The sequence below is a fragment of the Fukomys damarensis genome, unplaced genomic scaffold (assembly GCF_012274545.1).
Source record: "Fukomys damarensis isolate Sample0158 unplaced genomic scaffold, DMR_v1.0_HiC HiC_scaffold_24, whole genome shotgun sequence".
NCBI lineage: Eukaryota > Metazoa > Chordata > Mammalia > Rodentia > Bathyergidae > Fukomys > Fukomys damarensis.
This window is the reverse complement of record NW_022900936.1, coordinates 57,993,762-58,020,942: the sequence shown is the minus strand read 5'-3', so window position 1 is coordinate 58,020,942 and position 27,181 is coordinate 57,993,762. Positions and strand designations below refer to the sequence as shown.

At 35.4% G+C, this 27,181-nt stretch overlaps 1 protein-coding gene and 1 pseudogene across 3 annotated transcripts in view; both read right to left on the bottom strand.

Moving 5' to 3' along the window:
• The window catches only part of Gramd1c (GRAM domain containing 1C), a 110,224-nt gene that overhangs the window by 60,151 nt on the left and 22,892 nt on the right, over nt 1-27,181 (bottom strand). For all 3 annotated transcript variants that reach the window (XM_010630085.2, XM_010630087.1, XM_019208329.2), the window contains 3 exons: nt 16,887-16,990; nt 16,144-16,239; nt 10,818-10,898 (listed from right to left, as the gene is read on the bottom strand). In XM_010630085.2, coding sequence (XP_010628387.1) covers nt 10,818-10,898; nt 16,144-16,239; nt 16,887-16,990 — 281 coding nt within the window. The remainder of the gene's footprint in view (nt 1-10,817; nt 10,899-16,143; nt 16,240-16,886; nt 16,991-27,181) is intronic.
• Nucleotides 20,208-20,529, bottom strand: LOC104866229 (annotated as a pseudogene).

The following is a 27,181-nucleotide window of genomic DNA, read 5'->3' as shown; positions in this document are numbered from 1 at the left end:
ATTCAAAAAAAGGAGCCAAACGCCCTCACTGGAGGAAAGATAGCCTCTTTAATAAACGGTGCTGAAAAACTGGGTTTCAACTTGCCAAAGATTAAAACTATACCTATTATCTCTCACCATACACTACAATAAAATGAAAATGGATCGCAGATCTAAATATTAAAACAGAAATACTAAAACGGGCTGGAAGAGAGGTTAGGTAGAACTCTTGAAGACATTGTAGGAAAAGACTTTATGAACAAAATCTCAGTCACATGTGAACTAGCACAAAGAATCAACAACTGGGATTTTATCTTACTAAAAACCTTCTGCACAGCAAGAGAAACCAACAACAGTGTGAAGAGACATCCCACAGTATGGGAAAAAATTTTTACCAGCTGTTCCTCAGGCAAAGGTCTACTATCTAAAATATATAAAGAACTTAAAAAAAAATCAGACCTCTAAAATTTAAAGACCCAATCCAAAAATGGGCAGTTGAGATGAAAAGACATTTCTCAGACAAAGAAGTAGAAATAGCAAATAAACATCTGAAAAAATGTTCAATATCAATGGTCATTCGTGAGATGCCAATGTAAACAATGCTCAGATTCCACCTCACCCCAGAAAGAATGGCTGCTATCATGAAATCAACCAATGACAAATGTGGGCAGGGCTGTGGAGAAAGAGGAACACTACTGCTGGTAGAAATGTAGACTGGTGCAACCACTGTGGAAATCAATGCAGAAATACCTCAAAGAACTAGGATTAGAAGTCTTATTTGACCCAGTTATTCCTCTGCTGGGTATGTTCCCCAAAGAATTAAAAGAATTATACTACAGTGATATATATGCACCCATGTTCATAGCAGCACAATTTGTAATAGCTAAAACTTGGAAGCAGCCCAGTAGCCCATCAACTGGAGACCGGATAAAGAAAATGTGTGTTGTTTTTTTTTTTAATAAAATGAAGTAAAGCCATTAAAAAATGAGAAATTAGAGACATTTATAGCTAAATGGATGCACATTAAGGCGATATTCTTAAGTGAAATAAATAGGACAAACGTGTCAATACCGAATAGTTTCTCAAGTGTGAAAAACTGAAAGTGTAAATAAGGACTAAAAGGTAGAATAGATAATGTGAAATAGAAAGAAAAGTGTCAAAAGAGAAGGGGAAATGGGAGGGGTAGGGAAAGGAAAGAAGGGAAATGAATTAATATGAGAAAATGAAAAAATGGAAACAAAGTCTTTGCAGATAGGGAGGGAGGGGTTGAAGGAAGGGCAGGGGAACCAGGAAAAAATAAGAACCAAGATAGATTATGTAAAGGTGCAAATTTCCAATGATGAATGTCATTATACTATTTACCTTAAATGTACCAATCAAAATAATTTTTAGAAAAGGAAAAAGAAAATCAGTGTGGAGATTCATCAAAAAACTAAAAGTAAAAATTCCATTTGGTCCAGCTATTCCCCTTTAAGGTGAAAGAATTAAAGACATCATAATACAATGATACATAATTTATAGCATGTTTATAGCAACACAATTCATAATAGCTAAATCTTGGAAGTAGCTTATGTCTAGCAATAGATGAATAGATAAAGAAACTGTGGTATTTCTACATGACGGAGTACTCTTCTGTCATAAAGAAGGATAAACTTGAGTTATTTGTAGGAAAATGGGTGCACCTTGAGACCATAATGTTAAGTAAACTAGACTTAAATATCACATGTTTTATTTTGTACAAAAACCCAATATATAAATAAAGTATAAAATCAAAAAGACAATAGGGGAAAAAAAGAGAAAGAAAAAAACAGATGTTATAATCCCACATTGCCAATGTATCTAAAGTGTACCTTGAGTTACCATAATTATACTGATTAGCTGGCCCCTAAATTATAATTGTACTATTTGGCCTCTAAGTCATTTAAATTTTGCTAAGCTGTATAATTCAAGAAATATTTATGGGCATCTGCTACATGTAATATATAATTACCCAAACTGGCATACTTTTGATAGTAAAGAGGCACAATTAATATTAACTTTTAGAGAAGCTCATACCCTAACAATTCTAGACTGCACCTGCTAAATGGGGGTATATCAGAACCCTGCAATATGGTAAATACTGGGCTCTGTCAGTAGATGTATAACAGTAAACAGCCATGGCCCTTGTCCTTGAAGTGTACAGTCAAGCATGGAGAACAGAAATAGAACAAAGAATTATTATTGCAATGAATGTTATAGAGGAGAAGTGCAAAATGTAAAGGAAAGTGAAGGAATGGACCTGGCTCCAGGCTCATTTAGGAGTTTCGGTTAGAACAAGAGGTGAGAATTAGGGAGTCAAAAGTTTTAGTCAAAAAGAACATCTTTCAAGATTTAGCACAGAAAAAATGCAAAGCACTTAAAAAGAGAAGATTCTGAAATGTAGCTGGAAAGGTGGGCTGAGGCCAGACTATGTGGTCACTATATAGAATCTTAGATTTTAATTTCAAATGCAGTAAGTTTTAAACAGCAAATTAAAATACGTTTTAGATATATATTTTTAAAAAACATACCTTTGGCTGTAGCATAGTGCAGGATTTGACAAACTTTCTGTAAAGAACTATATAGTTAATATTTCAAGTTCTGTGTCTCAAATTGAAAAGCATAAACAAATAAGCATGGCTGTGTTCCAATAGAACTTTACTTGTGGACACTGACATTGAAATTTCATATAATTGCCAATTATCATGAAATATTATTCTTTTTATTTTTCAGGCATTTTAAAATGTAAAACAAAAATAAATTAATTAATACGTAAAACCATTCCTTATGTGCACACTCCTTATGTGCAGACCATACAAAAACAAAAAGCAAATCAATAAATGTAACATACCACATAAAAAGAAGCAAGGACAAAAGTCACATGATCATCTCAAGAGACACAGAAAAAGCATCTGATAAAATTCAACACTCCATGATAAAAACAATGAAGAAAATAAGTATAGAAGAACTTTATCTCAATTTGATGAAAACCAATTATGACAAACCTATGCCAACATATTACATGGGAAAAGCTAAAAGATTCCCCTCTAAAATCAGAAACAAGACAAGGATGTCCATGATTCACCACTCCTGTTTAACATAGTACTCAAAACAGAGCAAAAACAAGCAGACAAGAAAAGAAATAAAAAGATATATGTATAGGAAAGGGAGAAGTCAAATTATCATCATTTGTGGATGATATGATCTTCTACATAAAAGACCCCAAAAATTTCACCAGGGCTGGACATGGTGGTGCTTGCCACCTGTGATCCCTGCACTCAGGAGGCTGAAGCAGGAGGATCACAGCAAGTTCAAGGCCAGCCTAGGTTGCACAGTGAGTTCAAGGCCAGCCTGAACTACACAGAAAGAACCTGTCTTAAAAAAATTTTTTTCACTAAAAGACTCCTAGAATTAATAAATTAACAAACAAATTTAATAATGGAGCAGGATAAAAAATCAACATACAAAAATAAAAAGTGTAGGGCTGGGGATGTAGCTCAGTGGTACAGACCACCTGACAAATGTGAGGCCCTGAGTTCGATTCCCAGTACCAAATAAGTAAGTAAGTAAATAAATAAAGTATTCTTCATACCAATAATGAATTTATCAATAAATTCAGAAAACAATACCATTCACAATAGCACCAAGAAAAAGTAAACACTTAGGGAATAACATAACCAAGGATGTAAAAGACTCTACAACAAAAAATACAGTAACAAAAAAGAAATCAAACAGGACATCAGAAATTGAAAAGATATTGCCTGTTCTTGGATAGGCAGAACCAATATAGTCAAAACAGTCACATTTTCAAAACTGACATACAGATTTAAGGCAATTCCAATCAAAATACCAACGGCACTCCTCACAAAACTGGGGAAAACAATCCTAAAATTCATATGGAACCAGAAAAGACCTAGAACAGCAAAAGTAATCCTGGGTAACAAGAGCAAAAAGGGAGGTATCATGATTTCAGACTTGAAGTTATATTACAAAGCTACAGTAATAAAAACAGCATAGTACTGGCACAAACACAGATATGAGGCTCAATGGAGCAGAACAACCCAAAGCACATTCAACTTTTTGAGTTTTGACAAAAGGGCCAAAAACAAATACTAGAGGAAAGATAAGCTCTTTAGCAAATGGGAAAAATGACTAGTCACATGCAGAAAATTAATCTATATGTATATCACTCACCATGTACTAAACTAAAATCAAAATGTATCAAAGAACTATGAAACAGAAACACAACCTCCTGGAAGATAAAATAGGTAAAATTTAAGTCATTGGCGTAGGCAAGGACTTTCCAAACTGAACCCCACTTGCACAGGAAATAGTACTAAGAATCAACAAATGGGATCACAACAAATTAAAAAGCAACTTCACAGCAAGAGAAACAACCAACAGAGTGAAAAGATGACCTACAGAATGGGAAAAAATTTTTTGCCAGCTCTTCCTCAGATAAAGGACTAGTACCTAGAGTATAAAAAGAACTAAAAAAATTAGACCCCTTGAAATAAAAAGACCCAATCAAAAAATGATCATGTGAAATGAATAGATCCTTCACAGAAGACACATTAATGGCCAATAAAGACATGAAGAAATGTACAGCAGCACTAGCCATTAGAGAAATGAAAATTAAAACAACACTGAATTACACCTTATTTCAGAAAGACTGGTCATTACCAAGAAATCAAATAATGACAAATGCCCGCAAGGCTACAGGGAAAAAGGAACCCTTCTACATTGTTGGTGAGAGTGTAAAGTAGTAAGGCTACTATGAAAATCAGTATGGAGAGTCCTCAAAAAACTAAAACCAGAAATTCCATTTTACTCAGTTACTCCCCCTCTAGGTTTTTCCAAAACAGTTAAAGACATCATATTACAGTGATACATAAATACCCATGTGTATAGCAGCATAATTCATAGCTAAATCTTAGAAGCAGCCTTATCTGTACGTCCATCAACAAATGAATAAAGAAAATGTGGTATTTACACACAATGGAATTCTACTCTACCATAAAGAAAGATAAATGAGTTGTATGTAGGAAAATGGATGAACCCTGAGGTCATAATGTTTAGTGAAATAAATCAGACACATGAGCTTAAATATCGCATGGTTTCTTTTATATGAGAAACCCCAATTATAAATAAACAGCAAAATAAAAGATAAGTACAACATAATAGGAAATAGGAAGACAGCTCTTTCTCAAATGGGAAGAGGATCAAGAGATGGAAGGGTCAGGGGATGGAAAAAGGAATTAAGATGTGTTATGTACTTGGACCACACAAGGAATACTCCACACAAGGAATGTAAACATTACATACTACAAATGCACATTAATGGAAATATAATTTTTTAAAAAGAGCCACACAATATAAAAATAAAAGAGACAAGACTGTTTGGCTCTGGTATGGGACAGTAATGGCTTAAACTAAACAACAGAGTTGAGGTATAGGGTGAAGGGTTTGGGTCTTGTTTGAACGATGGTTGCATAGTTCATTACAAAAGACTTAGAAAATGCTTACTGTTTACATCAAACACTGGTGCTACCTCTGTCCTCTGGCCCCACAAATCCCAGCTAACTCAATAAACTATGTAGAAGGGGAGTGCCAAGTTTGAAGGGTATCATATAAACTGAAATGCTATAAATTATAATACTATATGAATGGGCATACTGATGGTTTAAACTTGTCTAAACAGTGAGGATTTATGTGAAGTCAAATAGCAAATCCTATTTGAAGCAATGCATCAAAGGGGTCTTATGAATGAAAAGGTGGTTCTTCTAAAAACATTCCTTTTAAAGGCATTAGTATGGCTCTAATTCTCTCTTTTGTTGGATTTTACTGCTGAAATAAATAAAGCACACAAATATCATTTCAAAAATTATTTTGTAGTATCTAATAAAAAATCCTTTTACATTAGTTTGGTTTGTTTTTAAGGACTTCTTACAAGAAATATACCAAAGTAGCAAATATTTATTTTACTCGCAGATTCTCTAATTATAAATAAACATGAAAATAATATTAGGAACATAAACTCTCTAAAAATATTTGAACACATAAAATAAATTAGAGTGCTTTTAAGATTTTTGTGGAGTTTTATGGTTACACTGTATATTCTATGGATTTTTTTAATTTTATTTTTTAAGAGTATCATAAAAGATCAATAAATCTAAACAACATGGTTTTATCATTTTAAAAAACCTAAAAGACAAACGAAGCTTGTAAAACTCCACACAACATCAACACTATGCCAAATACCTAATGCACTTGGCACCTAATACCACATAAATGGGAATTACTATTGTTACAGATGTTAGCATTGTTCTTCAAAGATCATGAGGTAAATCCAAGAAAGGTGGTTTTCTGTGTGTCTTTCTAGTTTTTTTTTTTCTGGATGAACTCTAAAATTCAAATTAGGACAATTTTATGTACTATGGAATGCATACTACATGCTTAAACACTTTTTTTTGTCTTATTACAGAGCAGAAATGGCCCCCATTCTGCTTATTAAAATGAGTGTATAATGTGCACTTGAAATAGAATTGTACACCAACAGTATTAAAGACAACCAAATAATCCAAAGATGCAAAGGTATAAATAATGTGAAGACAGTGCTATTCCAGAGGAATACATCAAGAACACAAATGACATCAGGATCTCATATGTACGCGTCAGCTTATCACTTCCCTGGAAGTATTCGTTTCTAAAGGACATGTCTCCAACTCACTTGCATGTGATAAGCACAGTGTGATTTATGGAGGACATTCAGATTCAGTATTACCAAGAGTAGGTTGCTATGGCCTCTTCTGTTCCTTTTTAGAATAAGGGAAAGCACATGGAAATTCCCAGAGCAACTGACAACTTGGTGTCTGGGGATGGCTTAGCCAGGTTCCTAGGGCAACAGTGGAGCTGTCAGCCTGTGCTAGTAAAAACAGCACACAGTAATTATGAAAAAAGATTGAAACTGACAAGCCTGTCCTGGGTGAAGGAGGCTTCCTGGCAGCACGACATGGCATGGGCACGTGCAGAAGTGGGCCCCTGTGCACCTGCGCCATGCCACTGTAGGTGGGTGTCATGGTCTGAAGGACTAGCAGCGTGAAACTGTCTCTTAGGGAGGGCATCACCCAAGCTGGGAGCATAGATGGGCACCCAAACACCCGAAAGGATGCACTGGCCACTCCAAGATTTGGGCGAGCTGGGTTTGGCCTTTCTCCCTCTAACTCACCCCCACTGCCACATCTTGACTTCCAGGTCATTCCTGCAACCTCACCCTCCACCACCGCCTGAGCTCTGCATTGTGGCAAAGTGAAAAGTATCTGCTCTAGGGTGCTGTTTCAAAGAATCTGAACTCAGCAGCTGAGTTAAAGAACCTATTCAACCCAAAAGCCAAAACATGTCCACTTCAGTAAGGTCTGTGGCTAAGGAGTGAGAAGAGAGGTTAAATTTCCACCTCCCCTAAGCCAGCACTGCATGTGCTGCGGATGGAAACCAGGGCCTCTTCCCTGAGGGGGAAGGACTCTTACCACTGAGCTACACCCCAGGAAGGGAGCTTTTCTTATCTGCTGGAAATTTTCACTCTTTCCCCCTAAACATTTTTTTTAAATAACTCTACTGCACCAAATTTGCATACCATGAAATTCACCACTAGTGTACAATTCAGTAGTGTTTAGTATATCCAGAATTGTGAAACACCCATCACTAATTTTAGGGTGTTCTCATCAATCCAAAAATACTGAGTTCCATTACCAGTCACCTCTCATGTACTCCTTCCCCCTGGCAATAACTTTACCGTCTACAGTGGATCCTTGACTCACAATGGCTGGTCATAACTCAAGTTGGTCTACACAGACTTCAAAGTTTCTCTCCTGTATAATTTTAGGCCACACTTTCTTCCAGACAGATCTCAGTGTCCTTATAGAGACACTGGTCTAGGATTTCTTAATTAGCCCCACACAGGAGAGGATGTTTTAATTTTCCTTCCAGAACTCTTTAAGGGTTAAATTTGTACCTGAGACCATCTGGAAGCACAAGTGGCCAGCATTTGGTTCATAATTAAAAACTTTGGTCATAAGTTAAAACTAAAATTCCAGTCATAACCCAGGTTGTTTGTGCGTAAATCATAACTCAAAGGATTCACTGGGTATTTCTATGAATTTGCCTATTCTGGACATTTCTTAAGAACAGACTCATACAATATGTGTGCTTTGTGACTGGCTTCTGCTACACAGCATGATGTTGGTACGGTCATCCATGTTGGTCATCCATGCTTCTGTATACATTCATCAGGTGATGGACAACTGAGCTGTTTCCACTCTTTTGAGTATTATGAATAATTCTGCTGTGAACATTTGAGTACAAGTTTTTGTATGAAGATATGCTCTCAGTTCTCATACATACATACTGGGAGTGGAATTGCTGCCTTATGTGGTAATCTCTGTGAAATATTTTGAGGAACTGCCAAACTGGTTTTCAGAGTGGCTGCATCATTTTACAACCTCATCAGCAATGTATTTGAGGACTCAGGTTTCTCTCCATCTTTAATGTTTTGTCTAATTTTTCCAGCTTTACTGAAGTTTAATTAACAAATAAAAATTGTATGTATGGAATGTACACAAATTGATATTTTGATATTTGCATGCATTGTGATCACTATCACCAAGTTAATTCACAAATCTACCCATCACTTTATGTAGTTAACATTTTATTTCATAGTGAGAATGTACCCTCCTAGCAAATCTTAAGTATACAATGCACTGTTTGTTAACTATATGGAGACATACATTAGATCTCCAGAACTCATTCATCTTGCATAACTGGAACTTTGTATCTTTTAATTAACATCCCTCCATGTCAAAGCCACCTCCTTTGCTCCTACCCCTGGCAACCACCATTCTACCCTCTGCTTCTTTGACTCATATTACTCTCCCTTGGTAATGGCTTGTAACCTTTTTTTATATGTTGCTGGATTTTGTTTGCTGATAATTTTGTTGATAATATTTATGTCTGTGTTCATAAGAGATATTACCTGTGTCTATGTTCATAAGAGATATTGGTCTGTAGTTTGCTGGTGATTTTTTTGTCTGATTTTGGTATCAAAGAAACATCATGAGGAAAGTGTTTTCCCCTTCTGCTCTTTGGAATACTATGTGAAGGAATGGTGCTGACTCTACTATTACCATGTAACAGAATTCACCAATGAAGCCATCAGGCCTGGGCTTTTCTTTGAGGATAGGCTTTTTTTTTATTACTGATTAAGTCTCTTTGTTATAAGTTTGCTCCAATTTTCTATTTCTGCTTGAGTCATTTTCATGACTTTTTAGGTGCTTGTGCATTTCATTTAAGGTAACTGTTGATATACAATTATCTGAAATATTCCCTTGTAATCTTTTTGCTTTTGTAAAGTTAGTAGTATTGTCAATACTTTCACTTCCAATTTAATTTGTCTTTATTGATTAATCTAGATAAAAAAGTTGCCAATTTTTATTTTTCCATTTCTTTTAGTTGTCTGTTCTTTATTGTCTATCTCATTCATTTTTGCTGTAACGTTTATTATTTCCTTCATTCTCTTTGCAATAGCTGATGCCCTCCTTTTTCTAAATTCTTAAGGTGAATTTTGGTTATTGATTCAAGGTCATTCTTTTAAAATCAGGTGTTTATAGTTATAAATTTCCCTCTAAACATTTCTTTATCTGCATCCCACAGTTTTGGTATGTTACATTTTTGTTTTCATTTAACTTATTTCCCTCTTTCCCTTGCAGTTTCTTCCTGAAGTGTCCTACTTAATAATTTCCCAAAATCAGTTTGCAATAGCAGTCTTTTCTTATCAGAAAACACATTTTATTATGCTTATTTTTATTATCTTACATGTATTGAGACTTGTTTTATAACCTTATTTACAGTCTATTCCAGAGAATGTTTATGTCCTTGATAAATGTTTATCTTCTACTGTTGTTAGAGTACCACATGAGTTTTTTTTTCCCTAGTTAAATTTATAGTATTGTTCAAGTCTTCTACTTCCTTATTGATCATCTATCTAGTTATTCTACTAATCACTAAAAGTGGGGTATTGAAGTCTACAACTGTTATTGCTGAATTGCCTTCTTTTTCCTTAAATTCTGTCAACTTTTGCTTTATATATTTTAGGAGTCTGTTTCTAGATGCACATATGTTGATGAATGCTATAAATTCCAGACTAATTGTCCTTTTATCATTACAAAACACTATTCCTTGTCTCTGTTAATTTTGATCTTTAAATCTACTTTGTGGGGTATTGCCATAAACACTTCTTTTTTGGTTACTATCTGCATAGAATATCATTTTCCTTTCTTAACTTTCAGTATAGTTGTACCTTTGAATCTAACTTGTCACTTATACATAACATATAGTTAAATCATATATTTTCTTTGTTCCATCAATTCTGCCTTTTGATTGAAGTATCCAATACACTGATATTTAATGATCTATATAATATCTACCATTCTCCATTTCCTATACGCCACATTTTTTGTGTACATTTATTCCACCATTACTGACTCCTTATGTGTCAAATACATATTTGCTTGTGTAACATTTTCAGTCATTTGATGTTTCTTTTTTTGTATTTTAAAAGTTATTTTCTTGGTGGTTACCCTGGGGATTACAATTAACATCTTCACTTGTACCTATGGATTTTGTTTTGTTTGAAGTTTCCTCTTGGAATTTAAAAAGAATCTCAAAATTAGAGTCAAAAGAATAAAAAAGAGCTCTTCATAAATTCTGTGTAAGTACACATCTCAAGGTTATTATAATAAGCACCTGCCTCTGGTATAAACACTTACCTTTTCTAATAATACATTCTGCCACAATCTAAATATACTGAGGTAACTTCTATCCCTGGCACCAAAAGATGTAAAGAAAAACTGCAAAAAAAAAAATAGAACAATTTTAGTGTCACAGAAAATAAGGAGCAAGTACCTGTCATGAAAGTCTGTGGATGCTTGCTACAGTCAAACTAGTCATCACTACCTACCTTACATCTTCATATACTATTTTTTATTTGTTTTGTTATAATGGAAAAAACAGTTGTTGTATAAACAAAGTGTCTTTACAAATTGCGACTTGCAACAAATAGCATTTTAAGCAAACACAGTTTTGTTAGCATTTTCGAGGGGGAAAGATTTGACTAAGCAGCTATTTATGTTATCATAGTTTACAACTATTAAAGTCAAGCTAAATAATAAAATTTTATTTTACCCTGAATTTTGCAAAATGAACTGCTTGCCTATAAGCCAAGTATATGCAAAGAATAAGCACAAATAATAGTATATTTCAGAGGTACATTTAATAATATTACTTTTAATTTTATCATCTTTCATAGTCAAAAATTGCAAAAATACTACATCTCTGATAACTATAGATACAATACACTCATGTTAACTCTGCACTTTTCTTCAAAATGTTATATGAGGAAAGTAGCATGTTTCAATCTATAATTCTGTTTGCTTTCAGCCCTATACATTTCTCTACATTTAACTGATTTTTGCAAAATCATATATATATATGGGGGGGTACCAGGGATTGAACTCGCATCCTTGAACTTGCAAACCAGACACCAGAACCACTGAGCTAAATCCCTGGCCCTCAAAATCATATTTTAAAATGAACATACATGAGACAGCCCTAAAAACAACCTCTCAGTGTCCAATCCCTTTCAGTCATCTATTTAGTGACCTTTATGACTACGTGGTTATCTTTAGAAAGGAGAAAGCTTAGTTCTATTCTGCAGCTAATAAGTAAAATTTCAAACAATGTTTTGAGTATTAATGCATTCAATAAAAAAGTTTTAAAGTTCTATTTTCCAGTTTATTGAATTTAAGTCTTGTTGTATATTCCTCATAAAGCAAAAATTTTTATAAAGAGGATATATCCAAGTGCTCTTTCAAATAGTATTAGAAACATAAAATGACCCAATCATTACTACTTGGTACTATGCCCTATTCCCTTTTCTTAAGCCAAATTGTTTGGTCTAGTTATAATAATTTTAGAGGTAGGTGTTTAGATGTATAAATCAGAAAAACTTCATCTCATTTCAACCAGTATTTTATGCTTGCTAATCTCTACTTCTTGAGCTAAATATTGTTATTAACTTTATCCATTTTTATACAATTACCACATTCTCAGCACCTTACTACAACATCCAACTTTCTGGATGATTACAGAAATTATGACTTTCCTTTATTCCTTGCTGGATATTCAACTTACAAAATGTATTAATAAATCTTGTTTAGTAATAAGCTCCTTAATTTGAGAACAGTTCTAAGTAATGATACATCAAGTTGATGGGGCGCAAAACATTTTCTAAAACCTAACACAAATAAAAGAACTATGATTAGCCTTTCTATAAACACAGAGTACATAAAAAGGATGAAAATTTAATACTATGGTTTCTCTCCATGATGTTGAAAAAAGACTTACTGAGTTAACACAGGGTGGAAATTCAGACTACAGCCTGTGTAAACTTCCTGCATTTGTCATCTGACTCTAACACTTACATATCTTGTAACTCTGCCACTTTTATATAGTTTCCTCAGTTGCAAAATGAGAATATAGTAGCAGATTTTTGTGAGAATTAAATGGCAAAATATATGCAGAGAGTTTCAAACAGCTCCTTGAAGATCATACTCAGTAAAAGCTAGTGCCTGCTATTGTTATGGTCAAAATTAAAATGCTTCACCCAGAAATTCCATTACATATATTAGAAACAATCACAGATGAATTTAAAAGGCATAGGGGCTGAGGATTTAGCTCAGTGGTTCTGCTGCCTGCCATGCAAGTGCGAAGACTCGAGTTCAATCCCTGGTAACAAAAATATATAAATAAATAAAATAAAAAATTAAAGGCATAGTCAGGGCTGGGGATTTAGCTCAGTGGCACAGTGCCTGCTTTGCAAGCACGAGGTACTGAGTTCGATCCCCAGTACAAAAAATAAAAATAAAAAAATAAACAAATGAAAGACATGGTCAGGCTGTTCACTGCAGCATCATTTATAGCAACAAAATATTAAAAGTGAACTAGTAGTCATGTACAACCATTCAAAGAAATACTATACACAGCACTTTCAAAAGCAAAGATGGATATATCTACACGTGCCCATTTGTAACTCCAAGAGATAATGAGGTTTTTAGAAAAGGCAGTCTGAAGAAAACATGAATAAGATAGCATTTGCTTAAAAAAAAAAAACACACACACACAAATACACATATATATATATATATATATATATATATATTCTTTAGAATAAAATCCTGTTAGAAAAGATATTCCTGTCAGTGCTAGGCTTCCAATAATTGAACATGATGAAGTAAAAGGCATAGATTTAAATAATCCTCCTATTTTTCGAATGTCTTGCTCATCGTTAAGGTTATGAATAATTGATCCTGAGCATATGAATAATATGGCTTTAAAAAAAGCGTGTATGCAGATATGAAGAAACGCTAGGTACGGTTGGTTAATCCCAATAGTTACTATTATTAGACCCAATTGGCTTGAAGTAGAAAATGCAATAATTTTCTTAATATTGTTTTGTGTTAAAGCACATATAGCTGTAAATAGTGTTGTAATAGCTCCTAAGCATAGTATTTTAGTTCTTCCTCTTCCCTTACTGAACAGTTCACCCCTAAAGGTTTTGGCAAAAGAAAATTAGGCATCCACATTAGAGACAAGGGTGGGGGCAGAGGAGCTACAGTAATCCATAGCAGTGTGTCAGAACCAGAAAATAAGAAGAGTGTCCACACAGAAAGGTCACCTTGCATAGTGTCAGAGTTCAATGAAGAGCTTCCACATACGATGGTGGCCTGGAACAGAGTAGTAAAACAAGAATAGAGCAAGAAAAGTATGAAGAACAGGCACAAGTTGGAGCCACAGGAGGGTTACCATGTAAAGGACACCAAAGGCTAAACATGGGGAACATGGTTATGAACAGTGCAGCACACAAAGGCATCTCAGAGCCAGAGGAGGTAAGGAGAGTGTAGTGGAACAGAGTCCTTGACGGTGGTGTTGTGTTGAGGTGTCAGATCTGAGCAGAATGAGTACAGCAGCCACATACTGACACGGTGACTGACCAGAACAGAAAGAACACACCAGGGAATGGATTAAAACTCATTAAATAAAACAAGAAAACATGAGTTAACAGTGGTATAAGTAAATAAATGAATATATTTAAAGGTTGGTGAGAGTGGTATATTTACATGGTTTCAAAGTATCTTGTCAAAAATATTATAATTGAAAAGGAAAATAACTGTATAGCAAAGTCTTTATTGGGAATATGAGGTGAGATCACAATATATGGTAAAGGTTTAAATAAAAGATGTATTACAGTAAAAGACACACTGGCATTAATCTGCCTTGAAACATGCCCCCTCTCTTAGAACACGCTCATCCCATCATTCTTGCCACTTCCTGAAGCAGCTCTAGAAGTCCTCTTTTGTGAGTGTCTTCACTTTTACTATCGTGGCTGCCTCAATAGCCTGAATCAATTCAAAATATTTACTTTTCATTGTCATTTTTATTCTGGGGAAGAAGCAAAAGTTATACAGTGTCATATGTGATAATTAAGATGGATGAGGGCATACTGTAATGTTTCCATTGATAGAAATTGCTGTAAATATTTGATCAATGTAGTATGATCAACAATTATGATGAATGTTTAAATGTAAAAGATTATTACAGTGAAAGACATTGATATTAATCTCCCTCAAAAATACTCAAAATATTCCTCCTCACTTCACTTGATCTTAACCAAAAGACCAAAAAGTGATTCTCCTTGCTTCACACACGCTTATCTCATCGTTCTTGGTAATGTCTTTTACTGTAAGAAGGGTTTTTACATTTTAAATATTCACCATATATCTTAATCACCTCTTGCACATGATGAAGCATCATGGTGATGACTTACTCTGAAATAGCTCGAGGAAAAAGGTCAGTACTAAGTAAGTACTGAATTCTGAAGTACTCATTGTGAAGACTGAGAATATTTAAAAATAAAAATAAGGGAAGTCAGACACAACGGTACATGCCTGTAATCCCAGCTACTCAGGAGGTGGAGGCAAGCGGACTGCAAGTTCAAGACCTTACAGAAACCTTGTCTTTTAAAAAAAATTAAAAGGCTAGGGACATAGGTCAGCTCTCCCTGAGTACAATCCTCAATACCACAAAGACAAAATAAATTAAATAAAAATATGGGGACAGGAAATATATCTCAGTGGTAATTACCTAACATGCACGAGACCCTGGATTTGATCCCCAACACCAAATAAATAGATGTTACTTAAAGTGCATTTGAAAGAAACTTTACAAGACTAAAAAGTATAATTACACAGAGTTAATGCCACACTTTCTTTCTTTCCCCACACTTTCATTTTCTTTTTTTCCTTCCTTTCTACCCTTCCTTCTTTTTCATACTTTCCTTTCTTACTTGTTTTTCTTTCCTAGTCTTATAATCCTAATGTCACATACAGAGCCTTAATCAATTTTTCAGGTCGTATAGAAATATCATTTATATATCCCCACCAAGAAATGGCAATTATCATAGGTGAATAATAAAAGTAAAGGCATTTAGGGCCAGGGATTTAGCTCAGTGGTGCTGCCACCTGGCTCCCAAGTGCAAGGTCCTGAGTTTGATCCCTGGTACCAAAAAAAAAAAAAAAAAAAAAAAAATTAAAGGTAGTTAAAAATAATTACCAGTGCAGAAAAGTATTATAACAATCATGTATTTACTTTTATGCTACCTAAGTCTCTGAACACAAGAACAATTTGTTTTTACCTTTTGCTATCATGCAGATATTATTGATTAACAATAATCATAACATAATTGGGGTATTTAAAATAATAGGGAAATCTTGCTAATGCTTACCCTACCTCCTTCTTAGAATGAAGAAATAGGTAATAAGGGTGAAAGTTCTTGTAAACCATAAGTACAAAAAAAAAATGTCAGCAATACATAGAGTTAATCGCCAATATTTAAGAATATGGAGATCAAGTATTATAGTGCAGCTCACAAGATATTACTAACTCTAAGAACTGCCTATGTTCCCAACATTAATGATCAGTATGAGGCAGATTTTCTTCACATTATATAATATGGCAAAGGCAGAAAAATATTTTTACCTTTTCACCTTCTGTAACAATCTGGATAGCATTTGGGATGAGACGAGCAGTCTTCTCCTTGGTCATGAAGGTTATATTCTTCAAAGCAATAGAAATCTAAACATACAAAAGAATAAAAACTGAAAAGTGTATATTTTTTTTGGTACTGGGGATTAAACTCGGGACCTTGTGTTTGTGAAGCAGGAGGCAGAACCACTGAGCTAACTCCCCAGCCTGAAAAGTGTATTTTTAAGAAACATACAACACAAAACACACAGTATTATATCAATCTAATCCAGAAAAACCTAAAGGAATCCATATGCACATGCTTGTATTCTCTATTAAAAATAAGGTAACAATTAACCACTCTTCCTCTTATGTTCACACCCCTCAACTCCTGTAACTAACATTAAGACAAAAGTGTGAAAATATAGGGTGTTCATGTTCCATGTCGTTAACACAAAACACACAGGCAAAGTTCAGACAATCTTTCCCATAAGACATGGTTTTGGCTGCTTTTTATAACTTGAAATCTTTCTCTAATTATACAATTAATAAATATAAATAAGCTCAATACACTGCCAGAAAAATATATTTATACAAACAACACATAAATATACTTACACATATATAAGTACAGATGCACAAATATAGATTAATTTACTTTGAAATCATCTAATACACTTTCCTTTTAAAAGGACTATGTATATTTCTATCTATACAATTATGTGTATCAACAAATTAAATGCAAAAATATGTCTTACTGTAGTTTCCCATCTGAAGATGTTGCTATAGAAACACAGCCAATTTTCTGAAAGGTACAGTCGTCCTTGAACCAAAATGTCTCTCTGGAGAGCACAAGCATAATCTATGCACACAAAAATAAAGAGTAGTTTATTCACAAAAATCTGACAACAGAAGAAACATTATACTATTTCAACACATAGTCAATACTGTTTATTCATCAGTTTATTCATTCATCCATTGATATAATGGACATCACACGTTAGATATTTTGTTGTGCACTACAGTCACCAAAAATACCCTCATGGAACAGTACAGAGGGAAGGCAGACAAAGCTATGAAAATATATAAAAAGAGCTATGCAGGAATGGGGTGTGGACAGAGGCTATCAGGAAAGAGTCCCCTGAAAAAGCAATCTTTAAAATTTAAAGGAGGGGGTGAAGGGAGGGCAGGGACAAGGGGAAAAAATGAAAACCAAGACCTGTCATGTAAAGGTACAAGATCCCAGTAATGAATGTAGCTGTACTGTATACCTAGAATGTACCAATAAACTCAATAAAAAGAAAAAAAATTTAAAGATCAATAAAGGGTCAGCAGCATCACGTGGGAAGAGCACATGCAAAAGCCCTGTGGTAGAAGAAAAAAAAAAAAAAACAGAACTTTTGAGGCACTAAAACCAGCTAGATCTCCGGGCTAGAAAACCTAGAGAAGCTAGATAATATAAAATTTCACAGGCTATGGTAGAATGGACTGTATGAGAAACCACTGATGAGCGTTAAGTGGGAGAGACATGACCCATTGTATGTGATTAAACACCACTTCGTTCACATTGTGAAAATGGATTCTGATAAGTGTACGGGAAGTCTAAGGAAAGCTGATGATGGCTCAGACCTTAAGTAAACAATATTGAGGGAAAGAAGTAATTAGATTCAGAGACAGTATTGAGGAAGGAGAGCTGGTGATTAATGAGATATTGGAGAAAGATAAGAGAGTTGTTAAAAATGACTGTATACGCTTTAAGTTGGTTTCAAAGTTGATCCTTTCTGCCTCAGTAGTAAAACCCAGCAAGACCAAGTCTTCCGTTTAAAAAAGAAAACAACGGGCTGGGGATTTAGCTCAGTGGCACTGCACCTGCCTTGAAAGCACAAGGTCCTGAGTTCAGTCCCTGGTACCATAAATAAATAATTTTAAAATGAAAAAAGGAAATGTCTCCTGGTATGTCAGTGACTACCACACCAGTCGATACCAAGTCTCTAATATCTGGCTGTGTGGCAAATATGAATAGTAGTGCTAAATGACTGATAACACAAGATTCAAAAGGTTACTGTGAAGAGATTTAGTTGGCTGTTGAATTTTAAAATTCTATCAGATAATTAGCAATTTTAGAAAAAAAGTTACATAAATCTCAAATATTTACACTGATGTAAATCTCTAAACAAATACTGTACCGAAAGTTCAGCAGTGTCAGTCTTTCACAACACTTCCTTCAAAGAAGCAAAACTGAGATGCCAGTGAACAAAAATTCCTACTAAATAAGTAAGCAGATTAAGTTACTTATTTAGCAGTATGCATCCCAAAATAGAAACTAGGTCAAAGGTCACCCTGAGGTGTCATAAAATGTTTATTTAAATCAGTTGATAACATTTTATCACATCAGTGTTTCACTGACTTCACAAATACTGGAAGGCATATAAAAATACACTACTAGGCTTCTCTTTCATAGTTTCTAATCAAATAGGTCTAGGGCAACAAGGTCAAGAATGCACTCCTACCCAGGCGTGGTGGCACATACCTGTAATCCCAGCAGTTTGGTAGCAGAGGCAGGAGGATTGCTAGGAGTTTGAGGCCTGCCTGGGCTACAAAATGAGTTCAAGACCAGCCTGAACTACACAAGTCCCTATCTCAAACAAATCAACAGAACAAAAAGAGAAAAGAATGCATGTCAGACCTCTTGGTGGTGCCAGCATTGCTAGTCTGTAGACCACAAGGCATTATTTTATATTAATTATATTAAAAGCTATTGTAACCACCAAGATTTTTTTTATCTGAAGATTATTTGACATATTTTGACAACTTTTTTCAATGTTTTTAAAAAATTGCTTCCCTAAAATGGGTGTGTTTTATCAAAATGAATATATACTTCAATAAAACTTGATTTTTAAAAAAAAATGGTGAAGGCAATGTATTCTGTGCAAGAAATAGAACATTTCGTTTAAAAAGAGGGGTTACTTTTTTTTTCTTTTGCTTCCAATTTCCCTACTGATAAATGAGTATATACCACAATAATGTCAGTACTTCAGTAGGCAATAGTCTATCTGACCTGAGTCATTTTAACAATCTGACTCACCAAGAATAAAATAAGAAAATAATGATGTTTACCAAATACCGTTTTATGATTTTATAACTTTGTAACAGGTTATTAGCAAGATATGTTAAAATTCAAGAAATCAACCAATTTAGGTCCACTCTGACTCATATATTAACATCAACTTACTAGCTATTACGTGATTGACTTTTGTGCAATTGAATTGCCCCAACTCCTTTTGATTACCAATTACAATACCACAAATGATATAGAATATGGCACTATGGGAATATGGGCAGAGTGAATCAGTACTATGTACTTATACATCAACCTTGCACAATAAAGAGTATATATATTTAAATATATACATAAATAAACAAGATGCGATGCTCTGTTTTACTAAAGAACTTAGGCATACTATCCATTAAGGAGGTGACAAAAGAACATGTTTTTAAGCAATAATGTCAGGAAATCAATATCCCAAAGCATTGTATTCTAACAGCTATTATCTTTGACAGCCCATAATGCTGACATTGCTTAAAAAAAATTCTTTGGAAGAACAATTTTAGAATTGCTTTCAGAGTTAGTATTTTTTAAACGTTACTGGTACATTTTAGATATAATAACAACATTCATCATAAGGAATTTGTTCATGCACATGATGCATCTTGCTTCTTTCCTTTTTCTCTGATTCTCTGCCTCAATCTCTCTTCTCCTCATTTACCAAAGCTTTGTTTCCATTTTTTCCTAGTCTTTGTTGTTCCTTTTCTCCTTTGCCCATCCCCCTTCCTTGTTCCCCTTGATATTTGAACATTTTCTTATTATTTCCCAATATCTATTACATATTTTGGTCTTTATACTTTTGGTTTCTCACACCATAGAAACAACGTGGTATTTAAATATGTGTGTCTGATTTGTTTCAATTAAGAGTATAGTCTCAAGGTGCATCCCTTTAGCTAGAAACGTCTCAAGCTTATCCTTTTTTTCCCCCAACAGCAGCTATTCGGTTTTTATTGAACATGTTACAAAATGAAGTTTAATCAAAAGGACCAAAGCTCATGTCATTGTCAGACTCCTCAGATTCTTCTTTCTTTGCTTCCACCTTCTGCTCAGCTGGGCAGCAGCGGGTGGAGGAAGCAAGGCCTCCTGCGGGTCCAACACCAGCTGCAGGAGCAGGGCCACCAGCCCCTACATTGCAGATGAGGCTCCCAATTTTGACATTGGCCAGAGCCTTTCAAATAAGCCAGGCCAAAAAGGTTTGGCAATGACACTTGCCCCTTTAATGAGGACATTGATCTTATCCTCCTGAACAAGAAAAGGACAGAGTAGATGCAGGTGAGCTCAGAGAAGGCAGCCATGGTGCGGGCTACTGGGCATGGGCATGATGTTCGTAGAGGGATGAAGTGAAGGCCTCACCTTAACACAGCCTTACTCCCTTGGAAGAATTGAGCACCTAGGTAGCAGCTAAGAAAAGGGACTCAAGCTTATCCTCGTTATGGCAGAGTAGTACTCCATTGTATATATAAAACAAACACATCCTCTTTACCCATTCATCAGTTGATGGGCATATAGGCTGTTTCCAAGATTTAGCTATTATAAATTGTGCCACTATAAACATGAGTGTGCACACATCGCTGTGGTATGATGTTTTTATTTATTTTAGGAAGATGCCAAGAAGGGGAATAGCTAGGTCAAATGGAACCTCTGGTTTTAGTTTTTTGAGGAATCTGCACACAATTTCCTCAGGGGTTGCACCAGTCTATGGCCTCACCAACAGTAGAAAAGTCCACAGCCCTGCCAGCATTTGTTATTGGTTGATTTCCTGATAGCAGCCATTCTTTCTGGGGTGAGGTGGAATCTCAGAGTTGTTTTCATTTGCATCTCTCAGATGACCAGTGATGCTGAACATTTTCTCATATATTTATTTGCTGTTTCTAATTCTTTATCTAAGAAGTGTCTTTTTATTTCAGATACTCATTTTTGCAATGGATCTTTAGATTTGAGGGGTCTTGTTTTTGTTTTTGTTTTGCTTTGTTTTTTGTTTTTCTTAGTTCCTTACACATTCTAGATAATAGTCCTTTATATAAATAGCTGGTAAAAACTTATTCCCAGTCTGTGGGTTGGCTTTTCACTCTCTTGGTGGTTTGCCGTGCAAATGCTTTTTAATGAGATTCCAGTTGTTGGTTCTTTGTAATATTTCCTGTCATTCAGGGTTTTTTTTATTAAAGTCTCTGCCTACACCAATATCTTCAAGACTTCTATCTATACTATCTTTCAGCAAATTTAGTGTTTCTGTTTTAATATTTAAATCTCCAATCCACTTCAATTTTAGTTTAGTGCATGGTGAAAGATGTGTTCCAAGTTTTAATCTTCAGCATGTGGAAACCTAGTTTATCCAGCACCTTTTACTAAAAAGGCTATTTTTCTTCCAAGTGACGGTGTTCGGCTCCTTTGTCAAAGATATAGTGGCTGAGTATGTTTAGAGTTGTTTCTACATCTTCTAATCTGTTTCACTGATCTTTGGATCTGGTTTGTTTTGCTTTGTTTTGTTTTGCCAGTATCATCCTGGTTTTAATCACACTAGCTCTGTAGTATATTTCAAGTCAGGGATTATGATGTTTCCTGCCTTGCCTTTGTTGCCCAGAATTGCTTTTGCTAGTCTAGGTCTCTTCTGATTCCAAATTAATTTTAGGATTGTTTTCTCTAGTTCTGTGAGATATGCTATTGGTATTTTTATCGGGATTGCATTAAATCTGCATAGAATTTTGGAAGTATGGCCATTTTCACTATATTGGTTCTTCCTACCCAAGAACAAGCGAGCAATATCATTCCATTTTTTGACATCCCCTTCGATCTCCTTTTTCAGACTACTGTAGTTTTCAATGAAAGATCTTTTACTTCCTCCATTTGACTGATTCCTAGGTATTTCTTTTCTTTCTTTCTTTTCTCTTGTTCTTTTTTTTGCGGGGTGCTACTGTGAAAGGTGTTGTTTCCCTATTTATTTCTATGAGTTTGTTATTTTTGTACAGTAATGTTATTGATTTTTGAGTGTTGACTTTGTATTTAGCTACACTACTGAATTTGCTTATTAAATCTAGAAGTCTTTTGGTGGGCTTTTTGGGGTCTTCTATGTAGAGTATCGTGTCTTCTACAAATAATGCCAATTTAACCTCTTCCTTTCCTATTTTTACTTCTTTTATTCCTTTCTCTTATCTAATTGCTCTGGCTAATGCTCAGAACTATACTGAATAAGAGTAGTGATAGTGGGCCTCCTTGTCTTGTTACTGATTTTAAAGTGAAAACTTTCAGATTTTGTCCATTTAATACGATGTTAGCTGTTGGTTTGTTACAGATGGCTTTTATCAGATTGAGACAGAAATCATCTATTCCAACTTTCTGTAGGGTTTTATCATGAATGGCTGTTGGATTTTGTCAAATGCTTTTTCTGCATCTATTGAGATGATCACATGGTTTCATCCTTGGTTCTATTAATATGGTGTGTTACATTTATTGATTTGTGTATGTTGAGCCAACCCTGCCTACTTGGGATGAATCCTACTTGGTCATGGTATATAATCTTCTTGATGATTTCCCACATTCTGTTTGTCAGTATTAAATATTGAGGATTTTTGCATCTAAGATCATTAGGGAGTTTAGCCTATAGTTCTCTTTTTTTGGTTGGATCCTTCTCTGGTTTGGGTATCAGGGTAATGCTTGCTTCCAGGAATGAATTTTGGAGTACTGGTTCACTTTCAATTTCATTAAAGAGCTTGAGAAGTAGCAGTTTGAACTTGGCTACCTTCAATTTCATTAAAGAGCTTGAGAAGTAGCAGTTTGAACTTGGCTCCTTCACCTCCTGTAGATTTGAACTTGGTTCTGCCACACTCTGACAATGGGAACTGCTAGATGGAGCCAGCCCACAGGGGCTCCAAGTTCCAAGCTCAGTTGGCCCCTCTCCAAGACCGTTACCAATCACTCTCTCCCGGGGGACACCTGAACCCAAATAACTCAGCAGCCACTGCAGTCCGCTGTGTATACTGTTCCATTCCACCAGAGCATTTCTCCATGGAGGCCTCTGATGTCACCAGTAGTCACCATGTGTCTGCAGGTTTGAACCATTCTCCTGCACAGCAAGTCAAGGATGGAGGAGAAAGCACTGCTTGTCATCTCCTTCTTCTGCATTGAGGTCTCTGAGCTCTCCCTGTGCGTTTCAATTTTTGCTTCAAATGCTTGCTACTTCCCTCCTTCTCTTCTTCACATTGCTATATTCTACCATCTGGACACCAAATCTCAAAGGGGTTGTTTTTCTGCTGTTCACCACGGCACCATCTTCCTGGACGTCCCAGAATTAGTACTTAAATTACAAAAGATAACCACTCCCATTTTTAATTGTTTGCTTTTTATGTGGAACAACTGGAAGAGTGAATATGAACAGAAAAAACAAAAAATTAATTTTCATGAAGAAAAGGAGAGAGATATGCCTTTTCTCACATCACTATTGTAAAAAACAACAACAAAAAAAAAGGAAAAATTCCTTCTCTGCTCCATTGAGGAAATATGTAAATCTTTTAAAAGTTAAATAGGCTTCTTGACACTTTTACAAACTGGAAGGTTTCTTGAAGGACCTGGAACCCCTCCCTTTGAAATGTCAATATCAAGGGCGAACATTCTCTTATTGCCAAGATTCTGCGAGAACATAGGGAACCTAACTTCCATGGATTCCTCCATCCAAGTTGCAAAACTACCTATTTGCATGGAAATATGATTTTATTTTTCCTTTGGATTAAGCCAAGTAGTCTACACCAATGGTTCCCCTATTTAGTATGTAAATTTGGGGTGAATTATGTGTGACATATGGTGATTCAAGACATCGTGTTTGAAGAATGGTTATCATTTCTTTATTCCTGCATGCAGGGAATTTTATCTGCCTAACAGGATGTAAGATTTCTTTCAGTCTCTGCAGCCTCTTCTGAATTGTCTGTATTGCTTTATACATTCTGGTTTAATGTTTGATCAGTAACAAACCTGTTTTCCTTCTCTTCTACTTTGTTGCAGAGAGGTTTTCTGAGTTGGTAAAAGATTTTTTGTTAATTTTGTTTCCCCAACACTATCCAGCCTATTTATCTATCTTGTTTTTTCAGATAATCAAAGAACTTTAAAAGTTTTTGAGCAATGACCTAACTGAAGTAAGAAGACAATCCCCAAAGATGAATACTTTGAAAGGGATAAACAAATTCAGAAGTATATATATTGCCATTTTAATTTAAAAAATCAGTACAGAGAATTTATGGTGCAAATTGGCAGAGGCACTAGACATGCATTTATTTCTCCTCCAAAATTCCTTCTAACATGAAAGGGAAGACATATAAGAAATAAAATTCATAACAGTGCTGAGGGGAATGTAAAAGAATAGGTATATTGTCAAATTTAAAGTTTGGATACATTTTTAGAAAAGAGAAAGAAGATACCAATAAATAACTAGAATATAAATGAGATAGGAGATTGGCCGGGGGTGGGGCAGGACAAACCAGACAACTGGCAGAATTTGTCAAAGGTCATAAAAACCAATAGCTAATAGCTTGAGTGAGGAGAGGACATGCACAGAACATGGGACCCAAAGTGACATCAGACTTTCAACTCATCAACACTTGACCAATCAAACAATGCTATTTTCAATCCTTTAATTTTTTTATTAGGACATAGCATTATCCACAGAACCAATCAGAAGATGCTATTTTCTATCTTTTATTTTCATGTGGGCACAAACAATTCAAAGTCACTCTTTCTGAGCCTTTGTTTAAACCTGGCAAAAAGCCAAGAAAATTTTCAATAGAACAGTTTACACCTGATGTGTAGTCAAGTTCCTGACAGGACAGGAACCTGCTATATTTATAATGGAGTGAAGGACAACATGGGAATTTTGGATACTAAAGATTCCCTTTGCTCTTTGTGTGTGTGGTTTTTTGAGAGAGAGTCTTGCTACATAGTTCAGGCTGGGCTTGAACTCACTATGTAGCCCGGGCTGAAAAACTAGAGGCAATCCTCCTGCCTCAGCCTCCCAAGTGCTGGGACTACAAGCATGTGCTATCACACCTACTTATCTTTGAGGTCACTGTGAGGCTTTCACAGGGCCTGCTCTTGCCTTAAAAGGAGTACTTTCTTTCTACCTTCAATAAATGTACAACGTTGTTACCTATTCTGCATGTTTTGATCAATTCTTTGTTGAGAATGGATCTGGAACAAACCCCCACAGGACCCACCATCCAGCAACGCAGAGAAAGCCTTGTCCCAAAAAACATACAGGAGAAGGCTAACGCTGACATAAAGCCCTTCTCTACCTCTGCGCACACAGAATCAGCAGGTACAAAAAGGGATGATTAGAACAGGGACAGATATCAAATAACAGACTGATGGATTCCTCACTCAGAGGAATCCACCGCTCCAAACAATGGCAGCATTTATCTCCAAGCTCTAAATACAAAAAATATACTGTGGTTTCTACTGTCCATGTTAGCATCCAGAGTAAAGGTTTCCTTTCAGCATTTCCAGTTCCCTAACTATGGTATGTGCTATGGTTTAGATTTTGAATGTCACCCAAATGTCATGTATTAAAGGCTTTGTCCTTAGCATGTGACACTACTGGGAGGTGGTGCCTAGGGGAAGGAAGTCGGCTGTCACTGGGAGCATGCCCTCTCTTTGCTTCTTGGCTTCCATGAGGTAAATAGCTTTGCTCCACCACACATCCCTTGTTATGATGTACTATGTGCATCACCACAGGCCCAACATGATGGGCCAACCAACTTGGCTGAAACTGCTGAAACCTTGAACCAAAATAAATCTTGCCTCCTTATGAGCTGATTTATCCAGGTATTTTGTCGGCATGATGAAAAGATGGGTAGAAATTCGATCTTCCTTCCTTCTAAACAGAGCGAAGATCTGTCAAGCATGCCTCTTTTCCACTTTTCCACAGTAGGGAGTTCTCCTGGATAGAGGTGTATGCTTACAGAGGCCTAGCACTCCAACTGCTTATTCGGGTCGGTTCTTCATTCCCAACTAATTGCAAGGTTACAATTACTCAAAGAACAAATGAAGAATATTTTACTCTTTTTCTATTTCACAATTTGAGGCCATCTGCTCTTTGAAAGTTGAATAAAATTCTTTGAAAACATTTGGGGACAGAGACTTTTGTTGGGTAGAATCGAGTAAAAATGTATTTTAAGTTACAGATCCTTTTAACAACCAATTATTATTCCCAGTGTATTTCAGTACATTTAGCCCAAATTCCAACTATCAGCATTTCAGTTATTCCACTCAAAAATTTCTCTCCCCGACCAAAGCCACCCTCTGCCCATATTCATGGTAGGTCAGAAGAGTGGGAGAATTAATATATTCTCAGACTACCACTTTTCTACAAGTAGAGATATTGGGTCCAATGCATTTTTAATTTTAATAAATATTTATTTGGTGAAGATTAATAAAGAAAAAAGTCACAGATGAATATTAGAAGTGAAAAAAGTACACATACTTGTGCTACAAAAATTAGTTGTCCCAATTACAAATTCACATTTAGGATGGATCAGCCAACAATTTAATTAGGACTATACTCCATCTGAGAATACTATAAGTACTACAACTATTATTATTACTGTTCCACATCAAATGTTTGGCTAATTGGCATATATATATATATATATAGATAGATAGATAGATAGATAGATAGAGAGAGAGAGAGAGAGAGAGAGAGAGAGAGAGAGATTTTTGCCCCATTGGTGAAATTAGTGGCTTGTTCCTAAGTGTATCTGGTGCTAGACAATGGTCAACGCTGGTGAAATTAATTTAACCAATTTCCGGAATTGGTTAAAATATTTTAAAGACTTTCCTCACCATTACAGCCACAACATAAAACAGTGGTGGCAAACCTTTGGCACAAGTACCACAGCTGTCACACAGAGCCCTCTATGGCACACAAGCCAAGTCACCCGGCCAAGGTTTAACAAGTTATCGGCATCC